A 27,587-nucleotide genomic window follows, 5' to 3' on the forward strand; every position below is an offset into this window, starting at 1 on the left:
ATATGTTGAATATGACATAAGTGTACTGAGTATAAGGACTCCGTGTGGTTCAGGGCTGGCTGCATTTCATTTCAATGTATATTTAAGGTGAATTAGTCAACCAAGAACCACCGGAACGACCCATTTCAATCAACAGTGAGAGATCTTCAGAAAATAAGAGTGACTGGATAGCTTGTTCTTTAGAAATGATGTCACCAAAGGATTCTACTGAATGCCATATGTCATATTCCTCCATGCTTCACAGACCATTTCACAGTGCTCGCTCATGTTAATGATTGTAAAAGTGAAAGAGCTCCTCTGGTTAGAACAAGTGCCATTTTGAGAAGCGGTGGACTTGACACAGGTTCATTTTGGTCTGAATTCTTGCAACAATGGATTTCTACTGGGATCACACTGCTTTTAAAAAAAAAGCTTCACATACTAAGTGTTATTCAGAGTAGTGCATGGTAGTAGTTATGGAGAAAAACAACTTCTCCCACTGTTACTGGGTTGACTTGATAAGAAGTAATGATGGTTGTAGAATTATTGACCTCAATAAGTCTCTCTTTCTCTCTCCTACTGCGATAGCAATTAGATAGCCTGAGAACTGCAGCTGGGCTGAAGAGAGGCTATTTTGGGGTAAGAACACACTGACTTTCTCCTCCTTCCCTCCCTCCTCTTCCTCCCCTCCCTCCTCCTCCTCCTCCTCCTCCATACATCACTGGTTCTGTTCTCTCTTCATCACATCACACCAGCCTCTCTGGTATGTAGAAATCCCCAGAGTGACTATGTACCCCGATGGAGGAGAACGGCATTCAGATAGCCTACTCTTTATTGTGCTGCGTTGGAGTCAAGCTCAATCGCTCTTTAAACGCTTCATTTCACCCTGAACTGCCTGTAACCACAACTAATGGCTAACGGCTGCTCTACACCACCATGATGTAAGAAGGCTCTAATTGGTTCAGACAGCCAGCCTATTGTGCCCCCCGGTATTTATTTCTAACATCTTAAACAGAGTTCCATCACACAGTGTGTGTGTGTGTGTGTGTGTGTGTGTGTGTGTGTGTGTGCGTTCGTGGATTTGACAGAGAAAGCGTGCAAAGAGAAGTGGATGTCATCAAGACTTTTCTTTGTCATGAATAACACAATGTAAATGGAAGCAGAAAAAAGGACAGCTTTTGGAAAGCTTGGAAATCAGTGGTATGCTGCGTACATTTAATGCACAAGTTTCCTACAGGTGAATGTCTTGAATACCATCATACTGTACATACTAACTCATAGTTGGAAAGCAAACTTACAAGGTAAACTAATACAAGTCCTGTCCTAAATAACCAAAGTATGGGAGGGTGGTTAATGAATAATTTATTGTGTTATTTACTAACATATCTTACTTTAGAAATCATGAGCAAGTCCTATGTTGTAAAGCTAGGTTAACGGAATCTTCAGTAATTTTGGTAATTAAAATGTCATCTTTGGTAACTTTGGTAATTTACTCAAATAAACGTTAAAAATATTTATATGCATATATGTATAAAACAAATATATATCTGTGTCCGTATTGTTGAGTTTCTAGTGGATAGATCATATGGTTCAAGAGAAAATAGCCTAATTAATGAAAAAAGCATCTAATTAAGAATGGCATTATTTTCATCTTACTCTGCAACTCTTCCAACTATTGACTTTTTTTCACAACTGCCACCACATTGGCGCCAAAACATTTACAACAAAGACATAGTTAAATAAATAAAAGCGTGTGAAAAAAATATAAAGGTGTTTAATGCTGAAACCCTCATATTAAACACCAATGGTTTTGATTGATGATTTATATTAGGATAATATTTTACAGGTTTTACATTTAATTTCTTATTTTAGAATCATCTTACTTGATTATTTTATACATTTTACATGTGATAAGGCCACATAGAGGGCCACAGATAATTACTGACACCTGTGATAATCTGAAGTACCCAAAATGGCCAGTAGATGCCATCTGATAAAATATAAAAAGAAAGCTACCAAAATCCTGGTAGTTTACTGGTAAACTTCGAAAGTTTCCAGTAATATACCCTCCCTTTGCAACCCTAAGCGAACCACATTCTTTTCAAGAATCCTGAGGCGCTTATTTTGTTTACGTACACTCCCATGGAGATTCTGATCAAATCTTGTAGAATGTCCATTTGACACTAGAGTTGTTCACCTACTTTGAAGAACAGACAAGCATTAGAAAATGAACACACACAATAAACTCTGCATGAGAGGAGAAACAAAAGTTGACAACATCATGATAAATAGTAATAATAAATACATCTATTTGAAAGATTAAGACACCATTGGGCAGCCCAAGGCAGAGAGAGAGAGAGAGAGAGAGAGAGAGAGAGAGAGAGAGAGAGAGAGAAAGATAGAGAGAGAGAGAAACTGACAGGAAGTACTAGTCCTTGCATGGGTGTTGCGGCCTCACCATCTCACCACCTGGCTGCTGTAGTCCTCTGTGGTGGCTACACCTCCCACCTCCTCCCCTTCCACCCCCTCTATCTCCCTCTCCTCCTCCTCCCTCCTGGCTTTGGAGATGGGGGCTGTGTGCTGGTGTAGCCGCTGCCTCTCCTCCTGCCTCTCCTGCCTCCTCCTCAGCCTCTGCTCCTGGTGCTGTGTCTGGCGGCTGTACTGGTACCTCCGGAGGAACAGCTCCTTGGCGTACTCGTACAGCTCCACGTCCAGGGCGTTGAGCCCCTCGATGCGCCGCCGCAGAGCCCCCTCCCCCACCCCCACGCTGGCCGCCCGCGTGCTGTTGATCTGCGTGAAAGCCTGGATGAAGCGCAGGCCGAACGTCCGCTCAAACAGGTACTGCGTCTTGCGCTGGAACTCGGTCAGGCCGTAGAAGGCCATGTTGCGGAGGTTGTTCTTGGCACTGGCTAGTAGGACACGGCCGCGCTCCCGTTCGGCGCCGATGGTGGAGACGTTGTAGCAGCCCACCAGGCTGAGGTCGGCCAGCATGCGGACCTGCCGGTTGTTGGCCAGGTTGGAAGGGCAGTCCATGAAGTTTGTCAGCGTGACCCCGGTCCAGTCGTCACCACTGTAGCAGGCGGGCAGTTCATCCTGGGTGGGAGAGCGGCCGTCACACATGTGCAGGGCTGTCTTCCAGGTGGCACCACGCTGCACGTGCTTCCACTCGCTCAGGTAGCGGGAGACAGGGTCCCTTAGCATGGTGATGTAGTAGAAGTTCCTGCAGCAGCAAAGACAGAAAAATACATTTGTTTCAATACTTCCTTCCTTTCCATGTCTCCTTTCCTTGTCTCCTTTCCTCCGTGCTCTCCAATCCGTAATGACAGAACTGGGAAGTGGGAGAAGTGGGAGCGTTAGAGAGAGTGAGACTGGCACACGTCTTTCACTTTCCCTCCCTCTATGTAACACTCGCTGATGAGCTAGGAGGTGGCAATGAGCTATAATTATTTGACCATGTGAGAGAGAGAAAAAGGTGGAAATGGGGCGATGAAAAGAATGAAGAAAATATCATACTTCTCACATTTAAAAATAGCCAGCATTAGAAGATAGGAAACTCTAATAACGCTCTCTCTAAACAGTGATCCTAATGAGCTGAGAGCACAGTGGGCTATCTCATTTTTAATACTGAATAAGAGACATTTCTCATCCTATTGCTAGGCCTCCCTAGCTCCTGAATATGCGTACCTCGGTACCTTCCTTTCACTGCGTAACAAATAGCTACATTTAAGTAGCATGTTGCGCTCTACTGTCCTTTTTCTGAAAACGGTGAACTTATCGAACATCCAATCCGTGGAGGATTTCTTCTTAAATCAAAAAAGGGAATAAAGATGAGAGTGTAGTGTATAGAATCACTTTTTTTATAATACAGATCACACCGCACTGCAGTATTTTTTACATTATCCCGTAGCCAAATAAAGTAGGGGAACCGTTTTGGGCCCCCGACAGGTACATCGGGGAGTTTGAGAATTGAGATCAAGACTAAAACCTTGAAAGCTGCAGCTACAAGGCAAAGTAAACATCTTGTATGTGTCAAATGCAGAGCGCTGCTTGTTTTCACTTCGAGATTCCTGACGGCAGAGCTGCTAGAGATTCATGAGGAGCGGGTAGCAAAAGAGTTGAGACTGCCAGAGGAGACGAAGCGTCACAAAGCATTCACTTGTACATTCTGATGGAGAAGGAACAGACACTTTATACTATAGATATCATAGTCAACACTGAGCCGCTAACATTTTGCCTGAACAGAAACTGAATTGCTTGAACAGGATTTTCTCAACGGTGAGCAATGGGGTTGAGTAGTCAGAGTATGTCAGATGTTGTCTCTATACTGATCAACAAATATTGATTTCGACCAAAACTCTTAGGGGTAATTAAGGAAAGGGAAATGTCAGTCTGCACCACTGAAGTGGTAATAATGGCTCGGTGACTGCCATTTAAAGAACCATCTGACTGTTGACCTTTTGGTGCAGGGGACACACACACCACCCTCAAAGGTAATTAGGAGATTATTGTCGGGTGGCAGACTACCATCGACCGATATTTTAATGTGTCAGCAGAAATAGATCCTAACAAAGTTTTTTTTCATGACACACGCACGCGAGCGTGAGCGCACACGCACACGCACTCACACAGACTCACACATACGCACACACACGCACTCACACACACACACACTCCAAGCCGTAATGGATATTCGACCACAGCACAGGCTGTAAATGAATTAAACTGGCACTGAGAGTGTGGGGAGAAATGGATCCACACCCAGAGCTGTACAGAGATGGACACACACTCCCAGAGCTGTACAGAGAGATGGACACACACTCCCAGAGCTGTACAGAGAGATGGACACACACTCCCAGAGCTGTACAGAGATGGACACACACTCTCAGAGCTGTACAGAGATGGACACACACTCCCAGAGCTGTACAGAGAGATGGACACACACTCCCAGAGCTGTACAGAGAGATGGACACACACTCCCAGAGCTGTACAGAGATGGACACACACTCTCAGAGCTGTACAGAGAGATGGACACACACTCTCAGAGCTGTACAGAGAGATGGACACACATTCTCAGAGCTGCACAGAGAGATGGACACACACTCCCAGAGCCGTACAGAGAGATGGACACACACTCCCAGAGCTGTACAGAGAGATGGACACACACTCTCAGAGCTGTACAGAGAGATGGACACATACTCTCAGAGCTGCACAGAGAGATGGACACACACTCCCAGAGCCGTACAGAGAGATGGACATACACTCCCAGAGCTGCTGCCTATACAGTCTTTCTGGGAAGAGGGAATTTTAGACCCCCATTGCAGATGTAGGATCTTTATTTGATCACTCTTTTGTTGCTGAGAATTTTCCTGCACCGCTGGATATGCAGACATTCACAGAAAACCCGCACTAACGCACAGTTCTATGGAGAGTACTTCACTTTTCATGTTACTACATTTTGACCAGCTAATAGCCTAACCACTGTTCAAGCAACATTATGGACTAACCGTTCAAATCCTGTTGCTGCAGGATTATTTTGCTGTGACAATACTGGTCCAATTAAGATTCTACATAACCACAGGACAGGCCCATCAATATGTCTCCGCACAATCCAGACATTATAGCTCCATCCTTCTATTCTTCCATAGTGACCTATTGACATGAATGGACGAATGTCAAAGTGCTCCGATTACTCGTCTGTGTGTGTGTGTGTGTGTGTGTGTGTGTGTGTGTGTGTGTGTGTGTGTGTGTGTGTGTGTGTGTGTGTGTGTGTGTGTGTGTGTGTGTGTGTGTGTGTGCGTGCGTGTGTGCGTGCGTGTGTGCGTGTGCGTGTGCACATGCGTGCGTGTGTGTTCGAGGGACAGAGTGGTTGGGAAGGTTGGGGCATCAGTCAACAGTTAATAGAGTCCGTCATCAAACAATTGAGTGTTCCGCTTTATCTTACTGGGCAAAACAACAGTGCACACACACATTGTTTCAACATGCACACGTTTGGCATGTAATTGACCTGGGTGAACATCATATTCTGTAACAGGATGGAACAACATGTAAGGTGTTGGTCCCATGTTTCATGAGCTGAAATAAAAGATCTCAGACATTTTCCATACCCATAAAAAGCTTATTTCTCTCAGATTTTGTGCACAAATTTATTTACATAGTGAGCCTTTGCCAAGATAATCCATCCACCTGACAGGTGTGGGATATCAAGAAGCTAATTAAACAGCACAATCATTACACAGGTGCACCTTGTGCTGGGGACAATAAAAGGCCACTCTAAAATGTTCAGTTTTGTCACACAACACAATGCCACAGATGTCTCAAGTTTTGCGGGTGAACCATTGGCCTGCTGACCGCAGGAATGTCCACCAGAGCTGTTGCCTAACGAATTAATTTCAATTGACTGATTTCCTTATGCGAACTGTCATTCAGTTAAATAGTTGAAATTGCTATGTGTTGAATTTATATTTTTGTTCAGTAGACTTGTTTCATTTCTACAGCACAGAAGAAACTCCAGTCACTTGAAGCTGACCAGAGCCTAAGGGCTTGCTTTAAAAATATATATATATATTTTACCTTTATTTAACTAGGCAAGTCAGGTAAGAACAAATTCTTATTTTCAATGACAGCCTAGGAAGAGTGGGTTAACTGCCTGTTCAGGGGCAGAACAACAGATGTCGTTTAGCTGGGGGATTTGAACATGCAACCTTTTGGTTACTAGTCCAACGCTCTAACCACTAGGCTACCCTGCCGCCTCAGCGGCTTTCTTAACTGTGTTAGCACCAGTCATCTTTAAAAGGGGATGAAATCTAAATAAAACAAGCTGAAAATGTGAAAGTCCAAAACTATTTAACGCCAAATCCTATATGCTCTGTGTGCTTATAGACATATATTATGATTCCTTATATATGAGAGTCGAACAATGCTTAGGGCCCATCTGCATATGGTGACAAAAAAAGAGAGTTTAGCTGGCAGCCACTTTGTTCCCAATCATTTCGACCTAACTAAAATGGGACATCGTGCCAACTAAACATCCTCATTACATCTTCTCCATTTCGTCTGTGTAGACCTTTCCTGCAGTCAAATGACCTAGTGGCCTCATGGGTGGAATCTTATTCATATTTTTCCTAATTAATAAACATTCTTCTTTTTTTAACGCATAAAATAGTGTGGGTTTATGTCAAACGGTTTTTATGTTTTTCCTTATTCCATTATGTATATGAAGTGTAATATTGGGATGCAAACTCAAAATGTAATACATTTCAACTCTATATCTGACATGGTGCAGGTGACTTCTTGTTTTAAGACTTACCAAGAAACACTCTGTGTGACCCTTATTCAGCCCACTGCAGTAAAAGGTTCAACGCTGCAGGTACATGGACAGATCTAGCTTACCATCCTCAAACCGATACTTTAACCCTGACCTTAGATGACCGTCTACACTACAACTCCCTCCCACTGTTTCAACAGCTGTAGCGGGTTGCTACTCCTCTAATGAATACCTGTGATTTCTTCTGGGTTTCCATAGTGGAATGAGACAGCTCGGATTCTATTAGCGCGACTGGAGGACTGATCCTGCCTGATGACTTCCTTGAGAAACAAACAACTATTTCCACAGAGCTCAGTCAGAGAAGTGCAGGCAAATGAGCCCAGCTCCTCTCTGTGTTGCTCTCACAAAATCCCTGTGTCACTTCAATTCAAATTGTGTTGCAACAAGGAATATGAACAAGTACTGTAAGAAGCCGATATAATTTACTAATAGTCACTAATATTTATTGAAATAAAATAGTAAATCAAGCAATTTAGGGAAAGTATGTAAATGAGCAAGAACGTAATTCACTACTAGATAATCCTTTTCATTCAGAAGAACACCCCTCCTCATCTTCTGGTCAATGCAAAGGCTGTGGCTAAAATGGCACCCTATTCCATGTAGTGCACTTATTTTGACAAAAGTAGTGGATTGTATAGGGAATAGGGTGCCATTTCAGATGCATCTGACCCAGTGGCAGAGAGAGGCCTCTATCCACCCTAATAAGATGAGTGCCTCTCAATCATTCATAACGGACCATTCCAACAGTGCATAGAAACACTCTGGGCACTCTGGACAAGCAATCAATACTGCCCTGCCAGGACTCCCAGTGTCTGTCTGATGGATGGTTGAATAAAGATAATTGGTCAAATATTTAAAAAACTAAATGGGCGAAGTTGGCTTATGGCATTTAACACGGCTGGACTTGTATCCACTGGCATTTAGTAAACTATACAGTGTCTGCAGTGTCTGCTGACCTTTTTGACACATTTCTCCGGTTTAGAAATGTCTGAGGGAAACAGAGGGTGTTATGGGTACTCGGACCCATGATAGCCAGGAAGATACTTGGACACAAACTCATATGATTAAAAAAAATACAACTCTAAGAAAACAGTATGCTGCTATATCAGACAAAGCACTCAATGACTAACGTAAATGAATGGATGGGACACTTCAAACAGGAGCAAGAGATGTTGAAACACCTTGTATTCCCATAGACCTAGAATTCTATGTCTATTTCTATGCCCTTCTTATGGCCTGATCTCCAAGTCTCCTTCATCTGCAGCGCAGACAGCCTCTCATTGATTAACCTGAGTGTGTGGGGCGAACTTGACGCTCTTGCTGTCTCCCCCCTTGCCTCCCCTCACCTCCCCCTCGCTTGCTTAGGCTTTCAAGGAACTCATATTTCCGTAGAGGAAATGGGATCAATATTAGCCAAGACAATTCTCATTCATTACCATTAAGGACACACACTGGCTTGATGAGGTGGAATTGAGTCCCTTACTGGAAAATGGCTCAAATCAAATACAATTGTATTTGTCACATGCTTCATAAACAACAGGTGTAGACTAACAGTGAAATGCTGACTTACCCAGCAATGGAGAGATTCTCAATAAAAAAAGAATAGCAAGAGGAATAAATGCACAATGAGTAACGATAACTTGGCCATATACAAGGGGTACCAGTCAATGTACAGGGGTAATTGAGGTAGATATGTACAGTTGAAGTCGGAAGTTTACACAAAGTCAATAAAAGTCAATAAAAACTTGTTTTTCAACCACTCAACCACTATAGTTTCGGGCAAGTCGGTTAGGACATCTACTTTGTGCATGACACAAGTCATGTTTCCAAAAATTGTTCACAATTATTTCACTTATAATTCACTGCATCACAATTCCAGTGGGTCAGAAGTTTACGTACACCAAGTTTACAGTGCCTTTAAACAGCTTGGAAAACTCCAGAAAATGATGTCATGGCTTTAGAAGCTTCTGATAGGCTAATTGACATTTGAGTCAATTGGAGGTGTACCTGTGAATGTATTTCAAGGCCTACCTTCAAGGCCTACCTAACTCAGAGCCTCTTTTGATTTTCATGGGAAAATCAAAAGAAATCAGCCAAGACCTCAGAAAAACAATTGTACTCCTCCAGAAATGGGTCTTCCAAATGGACAATGACCCCAAGGATACTTCCAAAGTTGTGGCAAAATGGCTTAAGGACAACAAAGTCATGGTATTGGAGTGGCCATCACAAAGCCCTAACCTCAATCCCATAGAAAATTTGTGGGAGAACTGAAAAAGAGTGTGTGAGCAAGGAGGCCTACAAACCTGACTCAGTTACACCAGCTCTATCAGGAGGAATGGGCCAGAATTCACCCAACTTATTGTGGGAAGCTTGTGGAAGGCTACTCAAAATGTTTGACCCAAGTTAAACTATTTTAAAGCAATGCTACCAAATACTATTTGAGTGTATGTAAACTTCTGACTCACTGGGAATGCGATGAGAGAAATAAAAGCTGAAATTATTCTCTCTACTATTATTCTGACATTTCACATTCTTAAAATAAAGTGGTGATCCTAACTGACCTAAGACAGGGAAATGTTACTAGGAATAAATGTCAGGAATTGTGAAAAACTGAGTTTAAATGTATTTGGCTAAGGTGTAAGTAAACTTTCGACTTCAACTGTACATATAGGTTGGGTTAAAGTGACGAGGCAACAGGATATATAATAATTAGTAGCAGCAGTGTATGTAATGAGTCAAAAGAGTTAGTTCAAAAAGGGACAATGCAGATAGTGCAGGTAGCTATTAGGGTAACTATTTAGCGGTCTTATGGCTTGGGGATAGAAGCTATTCGGGGTCCTGTTGGTTCCAGACTTCGTGCATCGGTACCGCTTGCCGTGTGGTAGCAGAGAGAACAGTCTATGGGTGGCTGGAGTCTTTGACCATTTTTAGGGCCTTACTCTGACACCGCCTGGTATAGAGGTCCTGGATGGCAGGGAGCTCGGCCCCAGTGATGTACTGGGCTGCACACACATCCCTCTGTAGTGCCTTGCGGTCAGATGCCAAGCAGTTGCCATACCAAGCGGTGATGCAGCCAGTCAAGATGCTCTCAATGGTGCAGCTGTAGAACCTTTTGAGGATGATGCTGTTGATGTGAGCCATGACCAGCCTTTCAAAGCATTTCATGGCTACAGATGAGTGCTACGGGGCGATAGTCATTTAAACAGGTTACCTTGGCGTTCTTTGGCACAGGGACTATGGTGGTCTGCTTGAAACATGTAGGTATTACAGACCGAGTCAGAGAGAGGTTGAAAATAGCAGTGAAGACACTTGCCAGCTGGTCAGCTGCTATGAGTACGCAGCCTTATGAATGTTAACCTGTTTAAAGGACTCACATTGTCTATGGAGAGCAAGATCACACAGTCGTCCGGAACAGCTGGTGCACTCATGCATGGTTCAGAGTAGTGTTGCACGGTATACCAAAACTTCTGTACTTTTTTGATACTAGGTGCTAGAATTTATGTTACTTTCGGTACTTCTGTCAAATGTGTCTCACGGATCAATTCTGTCTATAAGCACATCCGACCCCTTGTTATAGCGTGCCTGTTCCACTTACTCATTGCTAACCTGCACTGGGAGTCTGGGCGGCATTATGTTAGATACCCACTGCACAGAAGTTAACACACTTGAATAATGCGACACTGCCTGTAGAAATGTTGAAACTGTTAATTATTGTTCACAAAACAATGTCTATACAGGCTAGAACCCTTTACAATGAAATACTGGTAGCATCCAGCTTTGTAGGATAACTTTCCTTGCTAGCTTACAGATAAATCTGACATCAATTCACTACCCTAGTCCTTTGTTTGTGATCAGCAAAATGAAATCAGCAAATAATGCTGATTTCAAAGCTGATTGCCAAAATGTTATTAATTCACTTATTCGGTCTCTCATTACCGAACTAACTGCATTATGAATGATGTTATTACTGGTTAAAGAGACAGAGCACATTTTTATAAAATAAGCTACTTCTATGCAAATGTTGTTGATCAGTGCAATAAAATAAGTCCCAAATGGAAGGGAAACAGATTGTTTGTCATCTGTAGCCCCATGAAATCTGCTAAAACAAGCTCAATAACTCAACACACTCCTATTGAATATGTATTCACCTGTTTGTGGATAAGGCTACATGTTGATTTACAAAATGTATCAACAGAGATTTACCATTCAAATAAATGATTACCATTATGTAGTTAGATTGGTAAACAAACAAAAAATCGATTTGATTGCATGATTGTATAATTGATTAATTCACTTATATATGGCTGTCTCTGAAATATGTTGATTATAAAAAAAGGCGCTCAAAAGATGCCCAAACATTTAACAGAGCAGCAGCTGAGTTTATCTGTCTGGATCAGGTGCCATTCTGTGGCATTGGCTAATATGCCTTATTTTTTGCCGTGGTATCGTTTTGGTATCGAGTGTCGTTTTGGTATCGAGTATTGTGATGGTATCGAGTATTGTGATACTAAATCTGGTATTGAAGTCAAAATGATGGTATTGTGACAACACTAGTTCAGTGTTGCTTGCCTCGAAGTGAACATAGAAGGCATTTAGCTCATCTGGTATGCTCGTGTCACTGGGCAGCTCGTGGCTTGGTTTACCTTTTTAATCCATGATAATTTGCTAAACCTGCCACATCCGACGAGTGTCAGAGCCGGGATAGTAGGATTCAGAACATATTCCAGTCTGTGCGAAACAGTTCTGTAGCTTAGCGTCCGCTTCATCGGACCACTTCCGTATTGAGGGCATCACTGGTACTTCCTGTTTGAGTTTTTTCTTGTAAACAGGAATCGGGAGGATAGAGACTGGCTAAAGGGAGGGCAAGAGCCTTGTATGAGTTTCTATGTGTGGAGTAAATGTGATGTACATTTTTGTTGCATTTAGTTGTACAGGTGATATGCTGGTAAAAATGAAGATAAACTAATTTCCGTTTCCCTGCTTTAAAATCACCAGCCAATAGAAGCACCGCCTCTGTATGTACATTTTCTTGTTTGCTTATTGCCCTGTACAGCTCGTTGAGTGCAGTCTTAGTACCAGCATCGGTTTGTAGTGGCGAATAGATAGCCATGAATTTTTTTTATGAAAAATCTCTTGGTAAATAGTATAGTCTGCATTAAAGATAAAAAAAACTGAAAATGGAAAGGGGGATACCTAGTCAGTTGTACAACTGAATGTATTCAACTGAAATGTGTCTTCCGCATTTAACCCCTCTGAATTAGAGCGGTGCGGACTCTTTACTCAGTACTTTGTTGAAGCACCTTTGGCAGCGATTACAGCCTCGAGTCTTCTTGGGTATGATGCTACAGGCTTGGCTCACCTGTATTTGGGGAGTTTCTCCCATTCTTGTCTGCAGATCCTTTCAAGCTCTGTCAGGTTGGATGGGGAGCATCGCTGCGCAGTTATTTTAGGCCTCTCCAGAGATGTTCTATCGGGTTCAAGTCCGGGCTCTGGCTGGGCCACTCAAGGACATTAAGAGACTGGTCCCAAAGCCACTGCTGCGTTGTCTTGGCTGTGTGCTTAGGGTCGTTGTCCTGTTGGAAGGTAAAGCTTCTCCCCCGTCTGAGGTCCTGAGCACTCTGGTGCAGGTTTTCATCAAGGATCTCTCGGCACTTTGCTCTGTTCATCTTTCCCTTGATCCTGGCTGGTCTCCCAGATCATCCCCACAGCATGATGCTGCCACCACCATGCTTCACCGTAGGGATGGTGCCATATTTCCTCCATATGTGACACTTGGCACTCAGGCCAAAGAGTTCAATCTTGGGTTTCATCAGACCAGGGATTCTTGTTTCTCATGGTCTGAGAGTCCTTTAGGTGCCTTTTTGGCAAACTCCAAGCGGGCTTCCGCTTGGCCCCTCTACCATAAAGGCCTGATTGGTGGAGTGCTGCTGAAATGATTGTGGGAAAAGTCAAGGGGTCGGAATACTTTCCGAATGCACTGTATATTATCCATGTCCTTGTTCAGCCACGACTCAGAGAAACATTGAATATTAAAGTTCTTCAATTTGTTCTCTCGTGACTGTACGTTCAACAAAAGAACAGAGGGTAAAGGTGGTTTATTTCCTCGTCAACATAATCTCATCAGTATGGCGGCTCGTCTGCCTGTCTTGCCCTGTCGCTTCCTCTTTCAAGTCCCGGGGATTAGTGCCTGGTCTGGAGTAAGCAGTAAGTCCAGAGCTGTCGAATCATTGAAATATAAATTGTCATCCAAATCGAGGTTAGTGGTCGCTGTTCTGTCCAGAAGCTGTTTTCGTTCATAGGAAATTATGGCGAACACGTTATGCACAAAAAAAAAAAAAGATTTGGTCAGGAGCCTGTAAAATGGCTGCTATCCACTGCAGCACCATCTCTTACTCTTCTGCTGTGTTGACTGTTTTAAGTCTGTGCACTGTCCCCCCCTCCATAGGAGGTTTGGCCAAACTGAGACTACTGTCTGTGATTCCAATCTAATGAGGTGAACAAGTCCATCAGACATTTCAATAAATCACGGTTGTCTGACCTGGTACTTGTGTACTAGCGTTCCTACCCTACCCTTACTTCTGCCATATTGTGTGATACGGGTAGATAAAGCGGTTTGAAAGAGGTGGATGTTTCAACCTCACACTGAAGCTAGGGTGATGATGGTTCTCAGGGAGTGTACCACACAACCAGTGCAAATCCAATTCAAACGTGTCACTAACACCACACTGAAGCTACATTCACCCACATAGGCTACACGAGGCGTACCATTTTCTATCATACATTTTCATCTTCACAATAACCCAATCGGTTGTCCTATTCCCAAACTTAACACCCTCAAACACTCTCCGACACCCCTTTCTGGTGTGGGAATTAGCTTCTCTGCAGGATACCCAGAGGGTGTGAGTTTGTGACCTCCTGCTCCCCGGCCCCCCTGCAAGAGGTGGAATTTGCTGCTGGGAATGGAGGTTGTGTCCTTGGTAATGTGGTCATACTTAGTGGCAGATCACTTAGTGGCAGATTCATTCAATACTTACTGTAGGGCCTGAAAGATTGTCAAAACAGGGAACTGAAGATAACATCTAAAATCACCTAAACATTTCTTTCCGAATATTAGAGTTATATTAATGTGGGAAATGATCAGATGGGAGTTGGATCATCAGTTTGTCCATTGAGCCAGAGCCATGTGGAGCTGTGTGACTACTGCCAGCAGTCAGACTGTAGGAGATATCCTCCCCAGTCTGGTCTAGAGATCTACTTAATGAAAACTCAAACACACACACACACACAGAGAGAGAGAGAGAGAGAGAGAGAGAGAGAGAGAGAGAGAGAGGAAGTTATAGAAGAAGAGGCAAAGAGGGACAGGGAGACAAACAGACACAACGACACAACAAAGAGCTGGAGCTCTGCATTATAAACCCTCGCTGCACCACAGGGTCTAAGAAAAATACAGACAGAGGGTGAGAGGGAGAAGTGACAAAAAAGAGGCAGAGAATGATATAAGTGATGGATAAAAGAGCATAGATACTATATATACAAAGGCCCTTCTTAGAGCTTGCAGGGAGGACAACTCCACGGGAGTTGAAAGACCTGCCTGAGCTGTCTGTAGAGTAAGGTCAGATCCTAGAAATAGAATGAAACTCATTCCAGTTCTATGGGTCAGACTGACCTCTTGTCCATTCACACTCTCAGCACTGTCTCTGGCCCGTACAGCAAAGTGTGGGAGTGAACAGATTCATTCACTCTAGTGTGAGATTGATTTTGTTAAATGACTGATTGATGCTCAAGCCAGTTCCAGGATTGGAAGGTGTGGTGTTGTTGGGGTAATTCACTTATAATGACTGGAGCCCAGAGATCATCATGGTCAGGTAAAAAAATCGAACTAGCCCCAATTATGGCAACTGAGCTCACTAAGTCCTCACTGAGAATATTTGATACAGAGCATCAAGTAACGTCAGAGCTCACACTTGGCAGAATGGGACTGTTAGTGTGTCTCTCTCAGTGGGTGAGTCCCAAATGTCATCCTATTCACTAAAGATCACTAGTTTTAACCAGAGCACTATGGGCCCTGGTCAAAAGTAGTGCACTAAATAGGGAATAGCGTTCCATTTGGGACAGAAACAATGTTTCTCTTCCTGAATGTAAATGACTGTCACCATGTACAGTTGAAGTCAGAAGTTTACATGCACCTCAGTTTTTACAATTCCTGACATTTAATCCTAGTAAAAATTCCCTGTCAGTTAGGATCACCACTTTTATTCAATAATAGTTGAGAGAATGATTTATATCAGATTTTATTCCTTTCATCACATTCCCAGTGGGTCAGAAGATTACACACACTCAATTAGTATATGGTAGCATTGCCTTTAAATTGTTTAACTTGGGTCAAACATTCCTGGGAGCCTTCCACAAGCTTCCCACAATAAGTTGGGTGAATTTTGGCCCATTCCTCCTGACAGAGCTGGTGTAACTGAGTCAGGTTTGTAGGCCTCCTTGCTCGCACACACATTTTCAGTTCTGCCCATACATTTTCTATAGGATTGAGGTCAGGGCGTACAGATGAACGTGGCACCTTCAGGCATTTGGAAATTTCTCCCAAGGATGAACCAGACTTGTGGACGTGTACAATAGTTTTTTCTGAGGTCTTGGCTGATTTCTTTTGATTTTCCCATGATGTCAAGCAAAGAGGCACTGAGTTTGAAGGTAGGCCTTGAAATACATCCACAGGTACACCTCCAATTGACTCAAATTATGTCAATTAGCCTATCAGAAGCTTTTAAAGCCATGACATCATTTTCGGGAATTTTCCAAGCTGTTTAAAGGCACAGTCGACTTAGTCTGACCCACTGGAATTGTGATACAGTGAATTATAAGTGAAATCATTTGTCTGTAAACAATTGTTGGAAAAATTATGTCCTAACCGACTTGCCAAATCTATAGTTTGTTAACAAGAAATTTGTGGAGTGGTTGAAAAACGAGTTTTAATGACTGCAACCTAAGTGTATGTAAACTTCCGACTTCAACTGTATTAGGGACCAATCAGATCACTTCTTCACTCTCTTCTGTTCGACGGCGTGTATAGTCTCTCTCCACAGATGAAAAGTGAACGCTGATGCAACACTCATTTAAAGCAGGGAAAGATACCAAGCGTGAACAGCTGTGTGTGAAATCCTTGTTTCCTTTAGAGACGCTGTCATAACTTAACACCACTCGTTTGGCTGATGCTGTTGGATTAAATAGAGTTGTGCATATTAATTGAGCAATTAGTGGACGTGACTGAGCAGATCACTTCCTCTACTGGAATGCTCTGCCAGTTGTGGTGATAATAGAATACCTTTCTATACCCACACATGCCCATGTGCCAACACACACACACACGCGCACACACACAAATGCCCACACACTTACTGCACATCCACAGTACAATGTGCAGTCCCTTACAAGCCCACAGAAGAATAGGCAGAGAAGGTATGTTACTCGATACAGCACAGAGAGAGAGACAGACAGATAGAGAGAGGGAGAGAGAGAGAGAGAGAGAGAGAGAGAGAGAGGGCTAACTGTGGCTCTCTGATGGTCTCAGATCTGGGATGCTATTTCGGGAGCTACAGGAAAGCCCCAGGGATACTGGTGTGGAGACAGTGGAGTAAAATTTGAGATTTACTGGGTAGATCTTGGGTAGTGTGTGTGTGACAGAGAGAGAGAGAGAGAGAGAGAGAGAGAGAGAGAGAGAGAGAGAGAGAGAGAGAGAGAGAGAGAGAGAGAGAGAGAGAGAGACAGAAAGAGAGAGAGAGAGAGAGAGAGAGAGAGAAAGAGAGAGAGAGAGAGAGAGAGAGAGAGAGAGAGAGAGAGAAAGAGAGAGAGAGAGAGAGAGAGAGAGAGAGAAAGAGAGAGAGAGAGAGTGAGAGAAACTTTTGTTTATCCATTTCACTTGCTTTGACAATGTAAACATGTTTCACATGCCAATTAAGCCCATTGAATTAAATTGAGAGAGAGAGGGGAGTAGGAGAAGGAGGGTGAGGGTGAGAGGGGAGTAGGAGAAGGAGAAGGAGGGCGAGGGTGAGAGGGAGAGGAACGGAGGGTAGGCGGGGAGACACCAAAGAATAATTGTCCCGATTGGTGTTTTTAAATCACTGATGAAGGATTTTGAGGCTGATTCCCTGACCTGTCAATGTTTTTAATTTGCTGTTTTATACTCCTGTGAATTCAATGTTTTTTACTAGATTACTTGTAGTTTTTCACGTTGTCTGTCTGTAATTTTTTTGTAATGACTTGGTGCTGCCTATCTTGGCCAGGGCGCTCTTGAAATAGAGATTTTAATCTCAATGAGCCCTTCCTGGTTAAATAAAGGTTCAAATAAAATTAAAATAAATAATAATGGTCTCTCCAGTGAGTTACTTGGACCCCAATGTATTTCAGCCTTCACTTCCCCCCCAGCACATGGCAGCGCATATTTCTCAATTGACAGAAACCTGCTTTTGTTGCAAAGACTTGGACATTTCCTAAAGATAAACTATACAAGTCAGGAGTACAGCAGCCTGTCAGGATTGTAGTAGTTAGCATGTCACCTTTCTCTTTAACACAGTTATCAGAAAGACCATGTACTGCTTATGAAACTACATACCATCGCCAGGTCACAATTGTAAATGAGAACTTGTTCTCAACTTGCCTACCTGGTTAAATAAAGGTAAAATAAAAAATAAATAAATAAATAAATACAGTAATAGATGGAACCACAGCATAGGCCTACAGACACAGATAACCAAACAGGTAATAACACAGCCACATATCACCTACGAGCATGTCCTGATTGCTTCTCAGAAAACAACTAACATGAAAACAGTCAAGTTATGTCTCTATTTCAAATGGCCTTATATTAGAGAAATTCAGAGTCAGACAAAAGTATTTTGAAATTCTTTGACACAGCCAATGGCATGCTACTACTCTAATACTCAAACCTGGAGTGTTAGCAATTACAGTAGCTTGACATGTTAATCGTAGCAGTTTCTTTCTTCAAAATAAGTCACTTCCAATCCTTTGGGTTGTCTTGGGTGAGCTACACGCAGCACTCACCCAACACTAGAGGTCGACCGATTAATCGGAATGGCCGATTAATTAGGGCCTATTTCAAGTTTTCATAACAAACGGAAATCGGTATTTTTGGGCACCGATTTGGCCGATTTTTTATTTATTTATTTTTTACACCTTTATTTCATCTTTATTTAACTAGGCAAGTCAGTTAAGAACACATTCTTATTTTCAATGACGGCGTAGGAACGGTGGGTTAACTGCCTCGTTCAGGGCCAGAACGACAGATTTTCACCTTGTCAGCTCGAGGGATCCATATAACCACCTGCCTCTCGTTGCACTCCACAAGGAGACTGCTTGTTACGCAAATGCAGTAAGCCAAGGTAAGTTGCTAGCTAGCATTAAACTTATCTTATAAAAACAATAAATCAATCATAATCACTAGTTAACTACACATGGTTGATGATATTACTAGATATTATCTAGCGTGTCCTGCGTTGCATATAATCTGACTGAGCATAGAAGCATACAAGTATCTAACTAAGCGGTGGTAGGCAGAAGCAGGCGCGTAAACATTCATTCAAACAGCACTTTCTTTACGTTTTGCCAGCAGCTCTTCGTTATGCGTCAAGCATTGCGCTGTTTATGACTTCAAGCCTATCAACTCCCGAGATGAGGCTGGTGTAACCGAAGTGAAATGGCTAGCTAGTTAGTGCGCGCTAATAGCGTTTCAAACGTCACTCGCTCTGAGCCTTGGAGTGGTTGTTTCCCTTGCTCTGCATGGGTAACACTGCTTCGAGGGTGGCTGTTGTCGTTGTGTTCCTGGTTCGAGCCCAGGGAGGAGCGAGGAGAAGGACGGAAGCTATACTGTTACACTGGCAATACTAAAGTGCCTATAAGAACATCCAATAGTCAAAGGTTAATGAAATACAAATGGTATAGAGGGAAATAGTCCTATAATTCCTATAATAACTACAACCTAAAACTTCTTACCTGGGAATATTGAAGACTCATGTTAAAAGAAACCATCAGCTTTCATATGTTCTCATGTTCTGAGCAAGGAAATGAAACGTTAGCTTTCTTACATGGCACATATTGCACTTTTACTTTCTTCTCCAACACTTTGTTTTTGCATTATTTAAACCAAATTGAACATGTTCCATTATTTAATTGAGGCTAAATTGATTTTATTGATGTATTATATTAAGTTAAAATACGTTTTCATTCAGTAGTTGTAATTGTCATTATTACAAATAATAAATATAAAAAATTGTCCGATTAATACGCATTTGCTTTTTTGGTCCTCCAATAATCGGTATTGGTATCTGCGTTAAAAAATCACAATCGGTCTACCTCTACCTCACACACACACACACACACACACACACACACACACACACACACACACACACACACACACACACACACACACACACACACACACAGCTGTTACTGTAATACCACGCACACACACACACACACACACACAGCTGTTACTGTAATACCACGCACACACACACACACACACACACACACACACACACACACACACACACACACACACACACACACACACAGCTGTTACTGTAATACCACACACACACACACACAGCTGTTACTGTAATACCACACACACACACAGCTGTTACTGTAATACCACGCACACAGAATCTCTGTCGTGAAACCTGTGCACTCAAAACACTTCATGATAAGACAGAAAAAGAGAGGGGAAAGGCACAAGTAGAAACAGGCTTGTATCCGGGACTTTAGTGACGTGCTATACATACACATGTAGAACAACAGGCTTGTATCCGGGGCTTTAGTGATGTGCTATACATACACATGAAGAACAACAGGCTTGTATTTGGGACTTTAGTGATGTGCTATACATACACATGTAGAACAACAGGCTTGTATCCGGGACTTTAGTGATGTGCTATACATACACATGTAGAACAACAGGCTTGTATCCGGGACTTTAGTGATGTGCTATACATACACATGTCGAACAACAGGCTTGTATCCGGGACTTTAGTGATGTGCTATACATACACATGTAGAACAACAGGCTTGTATCCGGGACTTTAGTGACGTGCTATACATACACATGTAGAACAACAGGCTTGTATTCGGGACTTTAGTGATGTGCTATACATACACATGAAGAACAGGCTTGTATTCGGGACTTTAGTGATGTGCTATACATACACATGTAGAACAACAGGCTTGTATTCGGGACTTTAGTGATGTGCTATACATACACATGAAGAGCGACAAGTTTGTGTATAAATCGGGATCTGCTCCTTAATCTACCTACAGATGATAAAACGATGTAATCTCTCATCTCCCATAAAGGAGTGTGGAGATTACTACTATCCTCTGAATACCTCTGCAGAATGCATGATATTACATTACAATGGAATATATTACGTTTTTGCATGTTCTGATTAGGGACTGATACATTTTTGGAATATGATCCTAACCAACTCAGTCCTGTTTTTTTGAAAGACTTCCCAGTCAATTGCTGGGAGAAAGTGTTGCTGACACAAGACTTTATTAAGGCATATGATCAACTGACCAACTTCTATGGAAAATCATAACTGAATGGACCTTTGATCTAGTTCAGGGTTTCCCAAACTCGGTCCTGGGGCCCCCCCTGGGTGCACGTTTTGGTTTTTGTTCCAGCACTACACAGCTGATTCAAATAACCAACTCATCATCATGCTTTGATTATTTGAATCAGCTGTGTAGTGCTAGAGAAAAAAACCAAAAGTACACCCCAGGACTGAGTTTGGGAAGCCTGGTCTAGTTAAACCCAGGTCTATAGAAACTACACAGAGAGAACACACTAATGACAGAGTTACCTTATACCAACTTGGCTAATTAATGTCGGAAATCATACCTCTCTCTCTCTTGCCTTATGCAACGAAAGAAAGGGTGAATGAGAACCGGGATGCTGTGTCTAATGATGTGTGAAGAGCATGCTCAGAGGTTTTGTGTGCATGTGTGTGTGTTGCTGATCTATACCGAGTGTCTGGAACACACACACACCTCAGAGTGTGAGACATCTGCTGTACATGAATACACCTGGGGCTACACCTCCACTGATAAACACCTTCTGATCATATATTATCCGTTTTATGTTAATGACTTATTCTTATTCATTTTCGTCCGATCTGATGTGACTTCCTAGTTATATGTGTGTGTGAAATGGCTTGTGACAGAGTTAAGTGAAATTCACTGTAAATACAGTTTGAATTTCAATCTACCCTCTGAACTAACTGGGAGAGGAGCTTACATAAAACAGCCTTCTCTTCAGATGGGAATCTTGAGCTGAGGGATTTAACGGGTGAGAAATTGACTTAAGTGCAGGACAAGATTAATGTCAGAAATTTGCCACCAGATGGGTTTTTTCTCATTTTCTCATGGTCTGCTTTGGGTCCTAGTGCCAGTGAAACATGGAGGAGGAAGACAACGCTGAATCATCAGTGTACTGGATTATGTGCACAAAACCCATATTATTAGACTACTAGACTGCAGTGGGTCCTGGGTAGGATGTTTTATCTCTCCTATAAAACAAAGCAAAATGTTAATAACATATTTTTGTTTATTCTGTCTATTCTAGTAGTGGTGTCTCTTTGCGGAAGAAACACATTAGCCAATGTTCACAGGCTCTGAGTAAAAGCCGTGTCCGTCAGCCTCAGGGTTTGACTTCAATTTATTTTCAATGAATTGAAGAAAATAAACTGTCATCGAAGATAATGGGCAGTTTTCCAGTTCATAGCCGATGATTCAATGCAATTTGAATTTGATTGTTCTGAGATGGAATTGACCCCAGAACAGGTAATTATGTTATCTTTATACTTGGGTGAGACAGTGAGGTTTGCCTCCTCTCTCTCTCTCTCTCTCTTTCCTACCATTGCAGCTGACTGTGGAAGAGCAGACCTGACAAATGAAGCAGATTCTAAGGTTGGAGCAGTGTGTTGCTGCTGTGAGGAGCACGCCATGCTGGACTCAGTGGCACGGTGCTCTTATTAGTGATTGGCAGTAACCTCACATGACTCACTGATGGGGTTGGTCAAGGTAGATTATGTGGAAAGTAGGACGGAGGTCATGGAAGGGAGGGAGGGAGGGAGGTGTGGGTGGCTGGCTGGCTGGCTGGGTGGGTGGAGGGAGGGAGGGAGGGAGGGAGGGAGGGAGGGAGGGAGGGAGGGAGGGAGGGAGGGAGGGAGGGAGGGAGGGAGGGAGGGAGGGAGGGAGGGATGGATGGATGGATGGATGGATGGATGGATGGATGGATGGATGGATGGATGGATGGATGGATGGATGGATGGATGGATGGATGGATGGATGGATGGATGGATGGATGGATGGATGGATGGATTTTAGCATTAGGGCAGAGCCTAATCCTGATTATGTTGGTTAGGAATACGAGATACATCCACATTCACCCACGCTGGTCGCTCCAATGAAAGTAGTCTGATGTGACAGGATCTGATGTGACCTTTCATGCGTTAGCCTGACTGAAGCGTCCCATGCTCTGGAGCTGCATGGGGACTGCCTGGAAATGCCAACGCTGTCAGAGCCCTGGCACCAGCCCTGACACAGCCTCGACCAGGGAGACCAGATGATGGGGTGTTTGTGAGATGACCCGAGGGCAACAATAGACAGATGGCAGCTCTGTCTCCACTAAAGACCATCATGTCCCCATAGATGCTCCATGCTAGCCTATAGGCTAGCATGTGGCAACCTCTCAATTTTCCATGTTAAAGTCCCAGTGCAGTCAAAAACATGCGTTTCATGTGTTTTATATACAGTGCCTTGCGAAAGTATTCGCCCCCCTTGAACTTTGCGACCTTTTGCCACATTTCAGGCTTCAAACATAAAGATATAAAACTGTATTTTTTTGTGAAGAATCAACAACAAGTGGGACACAATCATGAAGTGGAACGACATTTATTGGATATTTCAAACTTTTTTAACAAATCAAAAACTGAAAAATTGGGCGTGCAAAATTATTCAGCCCCTTTACTTTCAGTGCAGCAAACTCTCTCCGGAAGTTCAGTGAGCATCTCTGAATGATCCAATGTTGACCTAAATGACTAATGATGATAAATACAATCCACCTGTGTGTAATCAAGTCTCTGTATAAATGCACCTGCACTGTGATAGTCTCAGAGGTCCGTTAAAAGCGCAGAGAGCATCATGAAGAACAAGGAACACACCAGGCAGGTCCGAGATACTGTTGTGAAGAAGTTTAAAGCCGGATTTGGATACAAAAAGATTTCCCAAGCTTTAAACATCCCAAGGAGCACTGTGCAAGAGATAATATTGAAATGGAAGGAGTATCAGACCACTGCAAATCTACCAAGACCTGGCCGTCCCTCTAAACTTTCAGCTCATACAAGGAGAAGACTGATCAGAGATGCAGCCAAGAGGCCCATGATCACTCTGCATGAACCAGAGATCTACAGCTGAGGTGGGAGACTCTGTCCATAGGACAACAATCAGTCGTATATTGCACAAATCTGGCCTTTATGGAAGAGTGGCAAGAAGAAAGCCATTTCTTAAAGATATCCATAAAAAGTGTTGTTTAAAGTTTGCCACAAGCCACCTGGGAGACACACCAAACATGTGGAAGAAGGTGCTCTGGTCAGATGAAACCAAAACTGAACTTTTTGGCAACAATGCAAAACGTTATGTTTGGCGTAAAAGCAACACAGCTCATCACCCTGAACACACCATCCCCACTGTCAAACATGGTGGTGGCAGCATCATGGTTTGGGCCTGCTTTTCTTCAGCAGGGACAGGGAAGATGGTTAAAATTGATGGGAAGATGGATGGAGCCAAATACAGGACCATTCTGGAAGAAAACCTGATGGAGTCTGCAAAAGACCTGAGACTGGGACGGAGATTTGTCTTCCAACAAGACAATGATCCAAAACATAAAGCAAAATCTACAATGGAATGGTTCAAAAATAAACATATCCAGGTGTTAGAATGGCCAAGTCAAAGTCCAGACCTGAATCCAATCGAGAATCTGTGGAAAGAACTGAAAACTGCTGTTCACAAATGCTCTCCATCCAACCTCACTGAGCTCGAGCTGTTTTGCAAGGAGGAATGGGAAAAAATGTCAGTCTCTCGATGTGCAAAACTGATAGAGACATACCCCAAGCGACTTACAGCTGTAATCGCAGCAAAAGGTGGCGCCACAAAGTATTAACTTAAGGGGGCTGAATAATTTTGCACGCCCAATTTTTCAGTTTTTGAATTGTTAAAAAAGTTTGAAATATCCAATAAATGTCGTTCCACTTCATGATTGTGTCCCACTTGTTGTTGATTCTTCACAAAAAAATACAGTTTTATATCTTTATGTTTGAAGCCTGAAATGTGGCAAAAGGTCGCAAAGTTCAAGGGGGCCGAATACTTTCGCAAGGCACTGTATATTTCCACAATATGAGGTTGGAATAATACAGTAAAATTGTGAAAATGATGATAGTGCCCTTTACTGTAAGAGCAGTTTGAAAAGGCTGCCTGAAATTTCAGCCTGTTTTGGTGGGATGGAATTTTGGGGTGACATCACCAGGAGGCAAATAGGTTAATAGACCAATAAGAAAGAGAGTTCCAAACCTCACTACCAATAACAGCTTGTTTTCAGTTATCCCCTCCCCACTCAGACAACTTCCAGACAGTCTTAGAAAATATCTTTGTTGAGAAATTGCTCTTTGCTAACAAGCTATTTTTGTTAATATTTTACCATTTTATCTGAGATTTTTTTTCTCTCAAATGAAGGTAATTAATTGCTACCCAGAAATGATTTGATTGTGAGATTAAAATGACTGCTTTGGAACCTTAACAAACCAGTGCCATGGTTCTGGTCTGATCGTTTGACCCGTTTCATTTCTATGCTTATTCTTCTTATACAAGCAGATCATATTTCTGGAATACTTATCTGCGTTGTACCAGATTGACTGTTTCAGGTTTTATTATCTCAGTCTTTATGGTATTTTATAACACCCTCATTATCGTTAATTATCTTTGAACTCTTGATATCAATAAAAAACCATGGGGATAATCTACAGTGCTCTACTTGTATTATCCCCATGGTTACAGTACATCCTAAAGCTACAGTCAGAAGTATGGGATCAGGACCAACAAGAGGACAAATGCACCAACCAAAAAGACAACAAGATTAAATTATTGTAATGTCAAGCCGAACCCAAAAGTAAAAACCTTGTTTATTTTTTTAATTAGAAGTGTTTCAGCCCTTCTACCCCAAAATGGAATTACCCTGACATAGAGGCAGTTTATAATGTGTTTATAATGTGTTTATAACCATTTATAAAGGGGTCGTGTACAGTAGCCCTCTGTGAGGATAACTACTGCCTGTTAAAGCCTTCAGAAAAGGGCTAATTCATTTTCAACAGGAAAATGAGTGCAAGGGGGGGAAATTGTAAATATCTTTAGTCAAGTGCCTTGTCTTCTATGTGTTTAATCAAGCTTTTAGCACGCTCTATTCAAAAGAGAGGCTAATCATAGTATTTTAATACAAACCATAATGATTTTAATCGGTGTTCAAGCTGGGTTGGAACAATAGCCTGCCCACTGCAGCCCCCTAGGGCCAGGTTGCCACCCGTGTTGCATGCTATTGTTCCTGTTATAGAAATGTAGTATAGGCTACATTATTCTTTCAAACCTATCTGATCGTTGAATTGAATTCTGTCAATGTACACTTGCATCTCACACTGTTTCTCCTGGCCACAAACAGTTTAGGCTCTACTTGATTAGCTACAGGAACAATAATCAAATTGAGACCCCATACCGTCGGTCCCTCTGAGCATCCTTCTTGTCTTTCTTGTTCATCACTACAGGCACGCAGTTAGTCAGCTCGGTCCAGTCCGCATGTAGACCACAACTCCAGCCAGTAGAGAACCTGGAGAAAAGCCAGGACTCCGCTTTGCCCGGGCGGTGACAGGTACATTTCTTCTGTCCTGGCATACAATCACAGGGCTGTTCGAGGTGAATGTTTCGGACAAGGTGCCGTCCGAAAGTAGTCCCACCGGTCTTCTGGATGTGGAGGAACACTATAACGTCATCTCCTTTGATGTTGAAATCCACGTGTCGCTCAAGGTCTCGGTCAGTAAAATTGAATTTGGACAGAGTTGTTGAGGAACCCTCCGACTCCAGCCCTTCCTGGTACGCGTAAATGTCGTCCCCTGAGTGATATTGGCGGAACATTCCACTCAACTTGTCCCCAGTTAGGAAGCGACAAGAGTTACTGCCGGCTGGACAAAGGTACTGATAGCCTATCATCAAGAAGACCACGGCCAGTATCGGAATCAAAATGAGTTTGTTGGATTTGTCCTCCATTGTGCGTGGTGAAATAGTCATGCCATTGATATAAGCGGTAACATAAAGTCTCCAGCCAAACCAAATGCTCTAACTCCTCGTGCACCCTGCTTCATCGTAGCCTAGATGGTTACAGTTGTCAAACTTGATGTCTCCTTTGGAGCGATGAACATCTCTCTAGACAGGCAGCCTATTTATTTCCAGCAGCAAAATGTTTTTTTTTTAAACTATTCCCAACGTTATGCCAATGTATCGTCTTCTATTGTCAGAAGCAAAGGAGACATTTGTGAAATTTGAAGCCTACCCGGGGTAGTCTATCTCACGAGCGCGCAGCTGATTCAGCATCTTCTTCGACAACGGCTCTGTCCGGAGGCGGCGACTGCAAGCTCGCATAAATGCATCACGCTGTCATTAGTAGCATAACCACCAGGCGCACACGTACTACCCATGCATCTCTCTATAGCCTAACCAGTCCACTGTTCATTTTAAACCTTTGCGTCACCACAACAATGTTTTTAAATAATACTTTTGTGTCGCTTAAGGCTGGCTCTTCAAGTCAACATCTCAACAACAATTGTTCATCTGTGCGCAGGGCAATACATTGAAAGCGGAGGAGGATAGAGAGCCATCTACATATGAACCAATCATTTATTATCACTTGCTGTAAAATCGACCAATCCATGAACATAGCCTACGTGAAATACCCATTGGCCACCATAACAATATTCGCACTAAAACATGACTTTTTAAGCCAATCGAAACGGGGATACATGATTATGCCTATAGCTTACACTGGCCAGCCCCATGAATGGACATCAAATTCCTTTTCAGTCAGTTTGCAAAGTCGTTTCTGATGTCAAACTTCAGGTTTATCAAATTCCTAATAGTAACTACATGACTTTCAAGCAAATGT

The 27,587-nt window shown here is 42.7% G+C and overlaps 1 protein-coding gene across 1 annotated transcript; it reads right to left on the minus strand.

The window, feature by feature from the left end:
* Positions 1–1,173: 1,173 nt before the first annotated feature.
* Positions 1,174–27,261, minus strand: LOC109879431 (heparan-sulfate 6-O-sulfotransferase 3-B-like). Its single transcript, XM_020471605.2, has 2 exons — positions 26,148–27,261; positions 1,174–3,199 (listed from the first exon to the last, which is right to left on the minus strand). Exons 1-2 carry the CDS (start codon positions 26,714–26,716, stop codon positions 2,434–2,436), a joined length of 1,335 nt encoding a protein of 444 aa, XP_020327194.1. The 5' UTR covers positions 26,717–27,261; the 3' UTR covers positions 1,174–2,433.
* Between the last annotated feature and the right edge of the window lie 326 nt (positions 27,262–27,587).

The sequence above is a fragment of the Oncorhynchus kisutch genome, linkage group LG16 (genome assembly GCF_002021735.2).
Source record: "Oncorhynchus kisutch isolate 150728-3 linkage group LG16, Okis_V2, whole genome shotgun sequence".
Classification (NCBI taxonomy): domain Eukaryota; kingdom Metazoa; phylum Chordata; class Actinopteri; order Salmoniformes; family Salmonidae; genus Oncorhynchus; species Oncorhynchus kisutch.